This window comes from Chaetodon trifascialis, chromosome 13, assembly GCF_039877785.1.
Source record: "Chaetodon trifascialis isolate fChaTrf1 chromosome 13, fChaTrf1.hap1, whole genome shotgun sequence".
NCBI lineage: Eukaryota > Metazoa > Chordata > Actinopteri > Chaetodontiformes > Chaetodontidae > Chaetodon > Chaetodon trifascialis.
In genome coordinates this window covers 10,204,770-10,219,491 of record NC_092068.1, presented here as the reverse complement: position 1 = coordinate 10,219,491, position 14,722 = coordinate 10,204,770, and the positions used below count along the sequence as shown (strand labels likewise).

The 14,722-nt window shown below is 42.4% G+C and overlaps 1 protein-coding gene across 1 annotated transcript; it reads left to right on the top strand.

The window, feature by feature from the left end:
* Positions 1–6,939: 6,939 nt before the first annotated feature.
* On the top strand, positions 6,940–13,068 carry LOC139341345 (opsin-5-like). Its single transcript, XM_070977839.1, has 6 exons — positions 6,940–7,144; positions 8,574–8,779; positions 10,867–10,966; positions 11,895–11,999; positions 12,076–12,299; positions 12,475–13,068. The coding sequence occupies exons 1-6, from the start codon at positions 7,006–7,008 to the stop codon at positions 12,943–12,945; spliced, it is 1,245 nt and encodes a 414-aa protein (XP_070833940.1). The 5' UTR covers positions 6,940–7,005; the 3' UTR covers positions 12,946–13,068.
* The last annotated feature ends 1,654 nt before the right edge of the window (positions 13,069–14,722 follow it).

The following is a 14,722-nucleotide window of genomic DNA, read 5'->3' as shown; positions in this document are numbered from 1 at the left end:
GGGCCAAGGGCCAAAAGCAAGCACCTACTGTATTGTATTGTAAAGATTTCAACTTTGGCCTGCAGGCTCCACTTTGGGCAACTCTGCTCTAAATTGTATCATGGAGAGTCTAACTGTGATCAGATTAAAAACTGGGCTGATGTAATACCAGAGGTCATTATTTATGGGACATATACCACTGCGAACCTCAAAGGATGAGTAAATTTAGTGTATCCTTCCTCACTCTCATTGCCCAGATTTATGACGGCTCAGATGTTTATGTGGTGTGACTTCACTGATCAGTGAGACAGGCCAATTTTAACAGGGTTTCAAAACACATTGCAGTGAGAAATGGTTAGACAGATTTTAATTGAGACTGGGAGATCGGAGCAGCATCTAATCTGTGCTGTCAGGGACAGACACTGTTAACATATAATACCATGTGGCCAGTATTTTAAGTGGAAGCCCAGATCTTGCCAGGTGTTATACAGCTGGGCGTTGAACACTTGAGTGAGTCTCTATACAAACTGTCTGGTATGTTGTCCAGGTGGTCAATGGAGCACTTCCTTTTAAGTGAAAGCAGGCTCTGGAAGGTCAAACCTCCTCGACTGAAAATAGCTCAATATTTCTGCACACATCACCAACAACCAGCACGTTCTCTACCTAGAAATGAAAAGTGATAACAGCAAGAACTGACAATGCATCAGATTTGCATAAGTTTACAAAATGTATGTACATGTTTATACACATTTTTTCCTGTCATTTTTTGTATATTCTGTACGATCCTCCATAATTATACCTCACAGTGCACAGTTGTGTTTGTGTGCAAGCTGTGAATTATAGATCATTTTGAATCTTGATTTGGCTCAGTGTGTCCTTTGGTTGTAATCATGTTTGCATTGTTGTCACTGTATTTTTTATCGCTGTCAATGCTATGACCTCATTTCTCCAGGGATCAGTGGACCTTGCTGTGATCAATAAACAGACAAAATGTATTGGTTTTTCCATGATGCAACACAATGACTTTCTAATAGCATGAGTAGGGTGATTCCGTTGGTCTTGTGCATTCACATACACTGCATAAAGTTCAACATCCTCTGAACATTTACAATTGCATCTGAAATTCAGGAATTGATAACCAGAGGCTTTAAAGGGGCCTTGAAGGCGCCACTTTCACCCAGCGGTTAGCAGGTCAATTCATGAGTAATTTTGTTTCTTCTTAACTAGGCTCAAACAGGCATGTGTCATGGGTCATCAGTTGTAGCGAGGGTGTCATTTTTAAAGATGACAAGTTTTTGCTGAGGGAGAGGATAATGGTGCAGTCCACTAACCTCCTATCACACACGGGTCAACTCACCAGCCGTGATGGGGCTTCATGACAGCTGAAAACAGAGATGTTGCTAACAGGGTCAGCATTTTTAAGGAGATTTGAAATGCTTGTTTGATGTGACTTTGATCCTGACAGACAGTTTCAAGGTTGTTTACACCTCCCCACCATTGACTCATGTGGTACAGCACATCGGGCAGGGGGAACAGGTGGTCTTCCCTTGAGATGTCCACAGAGATCTGCCACGTGATAGGTTGTCAGGTTGTCAGGCTCCTGCAGCTGTAGATCCTCAGAGGAGCAAGGTCACTAATCTCATAATCTAAACCCCCAGAAGGGCAGAGGAGAGTATTCAGGGTCTAGTGTCGGAGCACAAACCTTTTGCTGATAGGAGGTTGATACAAAGAGCTAACCGTACTCTGTCCACTGTGCCAAGCAGAGCTATAGGGCTGCCAGCTACTCCAGACAAGGTTCAGTGGAAGCAGAGGCTACAGTCTGTCAGACATCAAACAGTTGGCCACGCAGGCTTTGGAAGATCTTCAGAGATCCTTAGAAATCTCTGAAGGCGTGTGTGCTTATGCCAGGCTCAGAACCCATGAAATTTCTCTCAGTTACGATGGTCACGTGTCAGATGCGGCAACTATAGAGTCATGAATTCTTGCCATGACTTGACTGAGAGACATGAGAGGCTACATGTCCCAGGAAGGAAGTGCCAGGGATCAACTCATGGGAACATAAATGTAAACAAATAATTGTGGTGGGTATGAAACTGGCTGTCAGAAAAGCCTAAAAGAAAGTCTGTGACCTTTCGTCTGTTTCACAGTTCCACCCTGTCGCACCAACAACATCAATCCTCTTTCTTTTAGCTATGTTTAGAGGTGTGCACGGAAGAGCATTCTGTGCTCCTATTGGTCGACATTTTTGTCAGGATGTTGTTAGACGTGCTGATGCGATGATACACTATGTAGGAAAAAACGATCAATTGTTGCACCCAAAACCCATTTCTGTTCCTAATGCTCTATGTCTATCGGGTTGGGCTATTATCAGGCATCTATCGTGTAGATATGGATATGGATATGATCCATGTTTTCTGCATCTGATTGTCTCCATTTCTCAACAGGATGTAGAGTTTTATTTGCAGATTTACATTTCAGCATCCACATTTTGCCAAAATATCCCCTCATGTCAAAACTGATGTACAGACCCCTTCAGGAAGGGCATGTATTCAACCCTCAATACGACCGACTTACATAAGTTACCTGCTTGAACAAACAGAGTCTAGAGGAGAAATTGCAAACTGGACCCAGTGCCCAAATAAATGTTTGCATGTGGTTCAGGGCCAAAGATCGTCAGCCACAAAACCAATCCACATGGCTCGTTGGGCTTGACACAGAGCCTGTGTTCACTTGCTTTTAAATATATACTGAACCATTCATCTATTCTTTTCCTATGGGGTTTATTATGGGGTATTATGCAAAATTTCAGAAAATTTCAGAAAACAGTGCAGCCCCTTTCTCCTGAATATAATAGTTGCAGATAAGACCTGTGACACAAAGTGTTCTTTTCCTGTGTTGAAGTTCAACAGGACAGCAAAACAAAAGTGCTGTAACACCATTCACTTGTTTTTAAGTAATTATATTTTAAGCAGTAACCCTCTGCTGCTGCAGGCTTGCCGTGTCAGGGCAGAGAACTGTTTTGGTGCAGGGTGAAGAGGAAAAACAGTCCGGTCTTTGTACCTGTGGTAAAGTGACTGCATGAACTGTGGGCTTCACTGAGGCATTTTAGAAAACTTTCACTTACGAGGAGCCTTTCACAAATCTCAGAGATGCACCATGAGGCTCTGGAGTGGGGTCCAGGTGTCACCTCATATGTAATATCTACATCTATATATATCTCATCCAAATAGTATCAGCACACCCAGTAGCTCAAAGGAATGTAGACCTTCCTGTGGACTTTCTACATGCAACATCGTGCATAGTACTAATGTATCATCAACCTCTCACAGTAACATGGAAAGTTTCCTTTGGTGAAATAACAACAAATGTCTACTTCTGTGAACCGAGATTACTCCTAAGAGATTCAACTGGTTTGAGAAGGAGGTGTGAACATGCTGTAGGCAGGCAGAAGTGGTTTATAGGGTTTTGTTGCTGGACCTATGCCGACTTCACCTGTAAGCCAGCTGGACGTTGCTTTAAATAAACTGTCCTGTTTCTCAAAAGAGGCAAAAAGTCTGTATTTTTCATCTGTTTGAATTTTTTTCTTCAAATCAAATCATCTTATCTATCTACCCATGAGGGCTGTCTTGATAGGCTTGCGTTTAGAGGCGCTGTTGCAAGTCCACCAGCTATTACAGAGGCAACATGTAAGAAAGGTCCGATTTTGACGAACCTCCTTAAACAAACTCTGTCACAGATTTCCTTTTGACATCTGTAGGCCATGTTGGCCAAAAGATTGTGTCTTTAAATAGCTGTGTCCTAAAAGGAAGTATAGAAATAATTTACTGCTGTGAAGGACATACTTTACCAATATCATGCACAGGTTGACCCAAAAAATGACAGGCAAGCCATTTACCTCCACACTGTGTGGAGCCTTCACACAAGCAGTCCCTGTGTCTCTCGTTTAGTGACAGGGAGAGAGAAAGTGTGTAGACCTTTTTAAGCAGATCTTGTATTGGTCTCTTGACCTGGTGTATGTCCTCTGTGAAGAGAGGCTTTGTTGCCTTCAGACAGCTCATAGCCTTTAACACACACCTCCATAATAGTATCTGTGTCTGTGATTTTCCATTTGGAAAATTGTAAGCTTTTAACCTCACATCCCAGACTTCACTTTTCATAAAGAGAGGGAGAGTAATCATCATAAGCCTAATGATACAGTGGCCTACTGTGGCTGCACTGTGATCGCCAAGCTTCACACACACGTGCCAAAGCATACAGGCAAGAGTTAAGCTAATCTTGATGTCTTCCTGTAACGTGCAAACACCTGAGCATTGTACAGTGTGCAGTATATGTCTCTGCTTTGTGCTTAGCTTAGCTAAACTCACATGTAATGCATATGTGTACTAGTGCATTTTTGCCACCACAGAGCGAAAACATCTGGGCGACTGTGGATTGATTGCAAGATCCTGTCCTCACACGCTTGTCTCACGTCTGCTGCCGACAGTCAAAGATTTTTTTGTTGTCCTTAGCACCTGCTGAATGCAGGTTATTCCTTGGCCTTTGACCCGTTAGCTTAGCTGCAGTGTAATCTCTGTAGCAGCTGTCCTTCACAGTGAAGGCACGACACATGCTGACCGCTTGCAGTCAGACAGTCTAATCTTCTCACTTTCACTGTAAGAGGATGGCGTTTCTAACTACTGAAGGTGTGAAGATCATTCATGAAAACTGTGTTAACAATAATGCCATGACTTCCCATTAGAAACAAGAACACTTGTCATGCGGTGAACTGGTGCTAACAGCTATGAGCATCTATTTGGTGCAGTAAGACTTCTGTATGATGCCTCCTACACCCATTATCATATTACCCACTTTAACCAGAAGACTCATACCACAGAGGCATCAGAAAACCTCCCTGCCTCCCTGGGCTGCATGCACAGGGATCACTGCAGAGCTGAAGCTGTGTCGTGTGGCGTCTCTAGTTGAAGGTAGGGGTGAGTGATGACTGGGTTCAGTGTTTGCTGCTGGACGGGTGACAGTTGGGGTCAGAGGTTCACTTTACCCTCAGCTCCGTCACTCTCTCCAGACTGGCTTTCGGAGGCTCAAAGAAAGGGTTTGATGAGGAGGACTCGGAAGCACCGAGGCATCTGGCAGCAGCAGCAGCAGCCCTTCCCTCCACATCCTGAGGGCCAGCAGAGCTGCTCTGTGGCGGCCAGAGGAGGGAAACAAGGTGCACACTGTGATCTAAACACAGACTGAGGGGGGCGGTTCAGGTTACCCCTTTGGTAGGCGTTTTTGCCACAGAGACGCTCACTGTGAAGAGGAGAGGGGTGGAGGAGGGGAGATGGGATGCAATTGTAAGTTTACATGGAACAAAGGGATTTTAATCAATAAAATTGGGCCAGCATGTGTTAGAAAAAGCCCAAAGTCTCCTCCACTAAAAGGCTTGTTTCTGGCTGTAATGTTGTGAATCATATGGGAGGGTGCCACACACTCATACAGGGCCAGATGGTCTCACACTGACATCAGATCACAGCAAATCAGTGCACACTTTGGTTCGCACAGACTTAATGATACTTAATATGATACTTCTGGCCTCAGTGTACATGCAGATGAATGTTCTCCACATTTTAGCTAAGTGCAGTCACACTGGCAGGACTGAAGTCACAGCCTGCATGACCCTTCTCTAAATGGAAGTGATTAGTGAAAACTGGAATATGTCTCTGGAGCGGAGGTGCTGGTTCACTGGTGCAGACCTATGTGCAAAGTACAAAGTGTTTTTTGTTTTTTTTAATGTTTAGGATGACGTTAATTGTTGCCAGACGGATACCATATACATATGCCATATATGCCATATACGGATCAGCTTGCTCACCAACACTGTTACACACTACCTCCACAATCAGACAATATACAGTGACAGCATGTTTCCCAGTGTTCGTCTGTTGGGTCTGTATTTGAACAAGCAGTATTGGTGAGGTTTGGAATACACATTTTAGGAGTATGCTTAATTCATAATGTTATCATTATTATTATTTTATCATACTGGCCGTCTTGCAGAGAGTTAGATGAGAAGATTGATACCACACTTAACTTCCGTACTGTAAATATGATGCTAAAGCCAGCAGCTGATTAGCTTAGCTTGGCAGTTGCGGGTAAGTCAATTTTATTATACAGTATTTGGACTGACTCAGGCCAGAAATTTCCCCCTGTATCCAGTCTTTGTGCTAAGCTATGCTAACCTGCTGTTGGCTGTAGTTTCATACTATCTATCTATTCATAGTATCTGTTAAAATAATACTAGTATCCCAAGAATCAGTACTTAACTAACTGAGTTAAGCTAAGCTAAAACAAATTTCGACATTTCATATGCCACATATGATGTATTATGCATTTAAGAGTGAATGAATCATTTGAATAGACTGTTTTCATCACTGTTTTTTGTTTCCTTTTAGAACAGAAATGTTACAAAAGAAAAAAACCTCAATCATTATACTGTGTTGATGTCTAGGTGAAATTGTTCAGTATCCAGCATCCGAGTTGGCTGCTAAACAGGATGTCATTCACATAAAATATTTACAGAAACCCACAGCAGGAAAATAAACGATTAACAAATATTAGCAACTGCAGAGGAGGCAGTTTGTAATTTGATAAATTGCTCAGTGTTAGTGTTGGTGTGACTCTGCTGAGGGCCTTCAGCTGTCTTTGTGTGAGACCAGCTTTAGAACTAAGATTAATTGGCTTAAGTTAAATGAAACCCTACAAAAGTTATTTCCATTAATGGACTAGCTGACCAGACATTTCCCTGTTGGCTAGGATTTCCACCCAAATTCTCCATCTGCTTAGTTGTTAAGAAACTGATAGGATTACAGGTGCCATCATTCGGACAGTGAGCAGTGAGGTCTTAGTGACTGCATCTAAGCTGGATTTAAAATGAACTGACTGGTCATCCTGACTGCTGTAATGCAGTAGTGTGGACTGAAAGGAGAAGAGAGCAGAGCTGCTGTAGAGGGAAGCAAGGATTCATGCCTTGGCATCGAAACACAGACCATGGAAATAACACTAAAAGCTTTTCCTCTGAAGGTAGTAAATATTCCATGGAGGAATAATAACCTCAGTTCTCTACATACAGAACCTCCTCTATCTGAACAAGGCGAGACCATCATTGGAGTCTACCTGTTAGTGTTGGGTAAGTCAACCATCATACTGAAAGATAATACAACGTTCAGTGAAGGGCTGCAGAGTTTCATTTTGTATACTGTGTATGGTTTGAGGTTAAAATATTGTAATAGAGCATGGGAACTAAGAGCAGGAGAATGCCCACCGTAAAAATGATCCCAATTATCTATTGTTCATTATACTTCTGCCAACATCCTAGATCAATGGCATATATGAACTACTGACAAAATACTTAAAAATCTAATTCCAAATTAGAGCAAAAATACATCCTATCAGAAATAGTTTGATCCTTTAAAGGCCATACACTACACTAGCAAGAAAGAGTCACCCATTACTATATTAAGCATCAACAACAAAACAAGTGTTGTTCCTCTGGTTCCAGAGGCCAGTCCACCGCTGACACAGACAGTTTGTCTGCTGGCCTACATCAGCTGATGTAGCTTAGGGATTTTGTCTCAGGATTCTTGTCTCAGACAAGAGATTCTCTTGGCTTTTTGCCACTATTATATAAGATACAGAGTAAAATGATTTATCTCTGAACTTCCTCTATTCTGTGCTCTATTCTAGTCTCTGTTCTATAATTATTGAGATGAAGTAAGGAGCTTAGCAGGTAACGCATTGACAAAGGTCAGGAGCTAAGAACAGTAACGCTCTGTTCTACTATGCTCTGCTATACTTAATTCTACTCTACAGTGCTCTACTTTGCTGTACTTACAGCAGCTATATCTCTGTGCTCTCTTCTCACCCTCTCTACTCTACCATACTGTGCTCTTCTTTACTCTTCTGGAGAATTGGACTGCTACTCTAATGTGTTCTGTTATGCTCTACTGTAGTACTATCTGTTGACTCTAATGTACTCTACACTCTATACTATACTGACTACACAACACTATGCGACACTACTCAATACGAAACTATAAGATTATGTGGTTCACTTTGCTGCAATTCACTGCACTCTTTTCTACTCTTCTCTGCTATAGTATAACATGACGTAATACAATATACTACAATAAACACTCATCTACTGTACTACATTAAACATTAAAGTCAGTATTGTTGTTTGTACACTTTAATATACTATATATTCACACAAATCTACCATACTCTGCACAGCTCCTCTCTGTTCTACTCTATTATACTGAAATGATGTGATCTACATTTGTATACTCTTCTATATTATGCAACACAAATCTAACAAATTTACTAGTATACTGTGCAGTACTATGCAATACTATATTCTACTGAACAACACTATACTGTAAAATACTACACACAACTCTACTCTGTTCTATGCTATTTTTCTCTTCTCTACTCCACTTTGCTTCACTCTGCTCTACTATATTATACCATACCACACTATAATATATTGTGCTGTACTATGCTACACCAAAGAAGCACAGGTGGTTCACTGAATATACTGTATGTTTGTCTCTCTGTAGGATGGCTGTCCTGGTTTGGAAACAGTTTAGTGATGTTTGTCCTGTACAGACAGCGGGCCTCCCTTCAGCCAACGGACTTCCTCACTTTAAATCTTGCCATCTCGGATGCTAGCATCTCCGTATTCGGTTACTCCAGAGGGATCCTAGAAATATTCAATATCTTCAAGGATGATGGGTATTTGATCACCTGGATCTGGACCTGCCAGGTAAGCCACACTAAGATCAAACTTAATTTAAAAGAGTTAATTTCAAAGCAGTCATTTGCTTATAGTACTTATCGATAATGTTCTATACATCCTTGCAAAATATGTGTATTAAATTGTAGTTCATTTTGCAACTTTAACAATCAGTCAAATCCCTGAAACACTGGTATGAAATGGTCTGAATTTGATGATGCACAGTTAAAAAAACAAAACAAAACAGCAGCAGCAACAACAACAACGACACGTGTATACATCTTCTGTCTTGGGCCAATCCCACTTAATGCACTACATTGCAATGTCTTACAGTCCACTGCATATGCGGTTGTGTGTGTGTGTGTGTGTGTGTGTGTGTGTGTGTGTGTGTGTGTGTGTGTGTGTGTGTGTGTGTGTGTGTGTGTGTGCAAGGGATTATGCTAGTAGCCATGTGGGCTGGAGGTTAAACCTGTAATAAGATTACCAATGTGGAGGCCTTTAAATGGGGAAAACTCTTCCAGCAGCATGGCACCTGTCAACAACCAAGCAGGAAACACAGGCAGGGGGGCATTTGTTGTATAATTTATGTTGCTTATGTATGTTGCTTAATTTTGAAAAGTGATTTGTATTCATTTAAATGATGAGTTGTCGTATAATTTTTAAGATGTGGCATTCACTTCTATGTTTTCCTCCCCCTGAAGCCTCGTCTTGAAATGAAATAGTTGTCATACTTTAGCTTGGAACTCATCCAGGGTATTTTTCTTGCTCAAGGCTAGCTGTGGTGGAAATCGTGATATCCGTGCTGCAGCGAGTGAAGGAAAACAAGCTGGTGTAACCAGAACACTTTCAGCCTCAGAAGCATAAACCCCCAAAATCTTAGTGGGAGAGACCCTGCAAACAGAGGTCTGCTGCTCCCAGGGTTCAGCCGCTGAGATGACTTCACCTCTCAGACATCCAATCTCAGGTTTTCAGGTGAAGGAGAAATATTGGGATAGCAGTACGCCCCTCTCATTTCACCTTCCCCTGGGAGAGGTGGGCTGAGAGATGGAGCGTCAGTAGATAAAGGAAGAGTAAGAAGTGACAGAAATAGAGGGAAGGAAAAGGTAGGTGAAGGAGACAGGCATGTGAGAAGCATTAGCAGATTACTGCATGGAGCATGATGGGACATGAACAGTTGCAAGCTGGGCCAGATCCCTGTGTTTTTCACCTGATGGTACAGGATATTGTTGAATGTTATAGAACCTTATGAAACCCTTTGATGTTGCAAACTGAAATACAGGGAAAAGGATTGTCAAAGCAGTGTGTAAGGTGTATAAATAATAAATAGGTACTTGTTCTATGATCCAAAATGTCTTTTCTTTTGAGCCATGGCAGAGGCAGAGGTGAAACACTGATGAGTTGGGAGGATCAGTTTCAAGACGCATCAACTTAAAGCACCTGGTCTTGGACTCAACTACTAGAATAGACTACTGCTAAATTAAAATCATGCTGATCTAGACGTTGGCTGTCTAGTACTGTGCTGAATGTGAGGGTCAAAAAAACGTGATGGATGACAGTAATAGGATTAGTACTAAGGAAGATCAAGAAAGTAATCAGTGGGAGACCTCAACTGATCCATGTCACCTGGAAATGGCACAGCAGGGAACTGGGTGTCGCACAGTTGGAGTCAGACTGAAACACAGTTGCATAATTCCTTTTAACAAGAGCTGTGATTAAAAGATCATCTTCCCAAACAATTGAGTAAATGCTGCAAAGCTTCATGGTTTAATTCATTTGGCATTCACTGAACTTCTTCTCTGCCAAATTTTCGTGGAAATCAAGCTAAAATCAATTACAGCTACAAGGAAAGATTCCTTTTTAATTTCCCAACGCTGATCCTGCAAGTTAAAAAGCCTGCAGCCCACATCATGGGTCTGGAGCATATTGGAGCAGGAAGAGCTCTTCAAGAAGAAGAAGAGCTGTAGCGTCTCTATCTGATAAAGTCTAAAGCAAAACAAATTCAAGAGACAAAAGTCTGGAACAATTAGACTGGCGATGGATCTATGCCCTGAGGCTTCAACAAACACATTTTAAAGACGTGATGTCATGATTCACCAACTCATTCTGTTTTCTTACAGGTAGACGGTTTCTTCACCTTGCTCTTCGGCCTCGCAAGCATCAACACCTTGACCGTTATCAGCATCACCAGATACATCAAGGGATGCCACCCAAACAAAGGTCAGACCCAACCTGCCTGAATTAAAGTGAGAGACCATAAAGAAAGCTTCAGACCCGCGTCTCTGCCTGCCTCGCATTCCAGCAGTTCTTATCTGACAGAAAAGTGTGTTTTTTGGTACTAATGAAACCTTATTACTGACTTCAGCTATGGAAACGACTACCACTTGTCTCCAGCAATTTCATTTACATTTGGCCAACATGTCATTAAGTTAATTTGAGGTGACTTTTTCTATTTTCGTGTGTAACTGATGCTGAAGAATGTCTTAATTATATGGAAATCAGGCTGAGCCTCTGTTGTCAGCGTGGGATAAGAGTTTTAACTGTGTTTGTGGTTGCTCATAAAACACAAGTGATATAAACCTGTGCATGTTTTTTTTTTTTTCATTGGTGGTTAAACTATATGAACATTCGTGGTACATGTGGGATATCATCTGCTACATTATGTGCCAGATTATAGCTGCAACTACTGCAAAGGGCATCAAATATTCCAAGCAATGATATAAGATAGTGCGGCCTAACAAAGCCAACCCAAATAACCCATAGCAACAATGGCACTGTACTCTCTAACAAACTGTCCTTATCGGATGGTATTGACATAAGATATGAGAGCGCCGCTCAGAAACAGAGCAGGCCGATTTTCTTTCTTCTTGATACAAAGTTATGTGTGCTTTGTCAACAGAGGTTCTTTTCAGTTGCAAATGTTTGCAAAGACTGTTAATATAAGAAAAGACCTCATTGTTCAATAAATGTCACAATCTTGACATTCATAACAAGTCAAGAATGCTGCATCTTTAAGTGCCTCTCACTTTTTCTGTCCTGTGTTTGCCAAAGTCGCAGCACTTAACCTTTTAAAACTGCAAACAGTCTGTTCCATTACTTGGGAATATGATGTTTTATTCATCTCGCGTTTCCTTGTGTGTTTTCGCAGCTTACTGCATCAGCATTAACACCATTGCTGTATCACTCATCTGCATTTGGACTGGAGCGATGTTTTGGTCTGTCGCTCCACTGCTGGGCTGGGGCAGCTATACAGGTCCGTTCTCACACACTAACCCTAGCAAAATATAAAACAAAGCCTTGATCTGAACTTTGCGTCTTATGTTCTTCAGATCGAGGTTATGGCACTTGCGAGGTGGACTGGTCCAAAGCCAATTACTCCACCATCTACAAGTCCTACATCATCTCCATTCTCATCTTCTGCTTTTTCATCCCTGTGATGATCATGCTGTTCTCCTACATCTCCATTATCAACACAGTGAAAAGCACCAACGCCATGTCAGCTGACGGCTTCCTCACCGCCCGTCAAAGGAAGGTGGAGAGAGATGTCACAAGGGTAGGCAAAAATAGGGAAAAAAATCCAGTTTATTTCTGATGTTTTTATTGGAAAGACATGATTGGAAAAGTAAAATGAGACTCTTTAAAGCTTTACTTAAAAGTTCCCTGTCTGTAATAAACCTCCTCTCACGTTATTCCAGTCCTGACAATTGTTCCCTCATGTTTCTCTTCAGATTTCCATTGTGATCTGCACAGCTTTCATCATGGCCTGGTCGCCATATGCAGTGGTGTCTATGTGGTCGGCCTGGGGCTTTCATGTGCCAAGCACAACCAGCATTGTCACCCGTCTCTTTGCCAAGTCTGCCAGCTTCTACAACCCGCTCATCTACTTTGGCATGAGCTCTAAGTTTCGTAAGGACGTCTCCGTGCTGCTGCCATGCACGCAAGAGCACAGGGAGGTGGTGCGTCTGCAACACTTTCAAAACATCAAACCCAAGGCCGAGGCCCTGCCCTCACCTAAATCACTTCCTGTACAGAAGCTGGAGGCGAAATACACCATGGGGGAGCTGAACCAATGCAATCCTGACAGCGACTCTGGGGTCAACAGCCCTCCTCAGACTCCTCCATCTGACACACAGGAGGTCTTCCACATTAACCTGCCCTCGCACATTGAAACATCAGAGTACTGGTGCGACAGGCTCTGAAGGACTTTCTTGAGTACTTGAATTACAAGGGGGGATTAAGAGTATTTTTGTATTTTTTGGTCTTACCCGTGTTAATTAACTGTATGTGTGACCAATGTTAATAAATTATTTTTTGAATCTCAAGTGGGATTCCACACCTGGTCATTTGATCCACACTAGCAAAACAGTAGAATAGCATGCAGAGATCCATAACTAGTTTTCATGAATTTTCCCACAATATCTCTGCCCCCTGAAATGTACAGTTACTAACATAGCGAGGCAAGAGATGCACAATGACATCTGGATACACTGAACTGTCCTTAACTCAACTGAAGCATGTGATGGCACAAAATTCTGCTGTTTCCCCTGCTGCCCCCGAGGACACTCACGCCATCAGATCTGCAATATACACCACATACAGTGAAACCACACTCTGCCAGGTACCACCTGCCTATGGAAAGCTGTTATTTTACATCTCCATTCAGTGAAGCATCGTCATGTCACTCAACCACAGGTTGGAGCAAAGGTGTCCATTAAAGGAAGCATCCTTCCCTCTGTGGCTCCATTTTTGCATAAAACTGAAAACTCTTCCGCTGGTTCATGGGTGTGGTGAATTAGGACAAGTTTTTTTCTGCTGACAAGCTTTCAAACTAATGGCGCTGTTGAAAGATAAATGAACAACCCTCAAATAGCACCTGAGGTTTTTTTTTCCCAGCAACATCAACAGGCAATTTTCTACTTGAGCCATGAAGGTTTAATCTTTTTTAAAAAAGAGTTCCCGAGGTGGTTTTTGCATTTCTGCAAAGACTATAATCGCACGCACAATGAGCTCTTTTACAGCAGCCCTTAAGACCTCTGAATCAAAATGGCAATCAGCTTCAGCATAACCATCCATATAGTGCGTAATAGCAGCGGCTTGTGTGCCTGTGCCAATCTGCATAAACTAACAGACTCTCCCTGTTAAAGTAGTAGGCACTGTTTGTGTGTATGTGTGTGTGTCAGGGGGCAGTGTGAGAGTACACATATACTAAAGACCACAACAGCAGACACGCAGACTATTAAGTGACAGTGGATGTGACTTGCAGAATCTGTTTCTCAAACGGGTGTTGTTTGGTTCATTTGGTGGAGGAGGAGTGATTGCTTTGGTGAGAGTTTACACACTTGCTGGCTGTTTTATTTCGCAGGCGGACAGTGGGATGGGTGGGTTGCAGAACAGATAAGCAGACTCACAGCTCGGTTTTCCTCTCTGCTGCTTTCTATCCTAAAAAAAGTCAATACAGTAGGTTGCTTGCGCTGCTTTGGTGCTGCGTGCCAGCTCTCTGCGTCCTCTCCTGATGCCCCCGGGTTACTGATTCTCTTCTGCCTGGGTGAAGAGCGTGCTGCCTGAAGTGGGACGGGCAAAGAGGGGAAACTCTGGCCCCGTCCCGTTCTCCACTTTTAATGAGCGCTCCGATCATGCAGGAGTAAAAGTCCAGGTGGAACAGTTGAGCGCTTGCACACACGCACGCTGGTCACCAATTGCTTTTCAATGAAAGAGTAAGGATTCGCAAAAAACTGCGCAGGGAATTAGTTTTTTAGGAACGTCTGGACGACAGTTTTACCTCCTCAGGTAGGTTCACCTTCGTTGCTCTACGTAAATGAGGATTTTTGAAGAGATCTGCTCCACATGTGAACGGGCGATTTCGTGTTTGCTGCTGCGTGGCGTGAATCAGTTATCCGCATTTTAAATGATGCGTAATTGCGCGCAATTGATGTCCATTGCGCCCAAGCGATTTTTAGTCCTTTTGATAATCAGGTC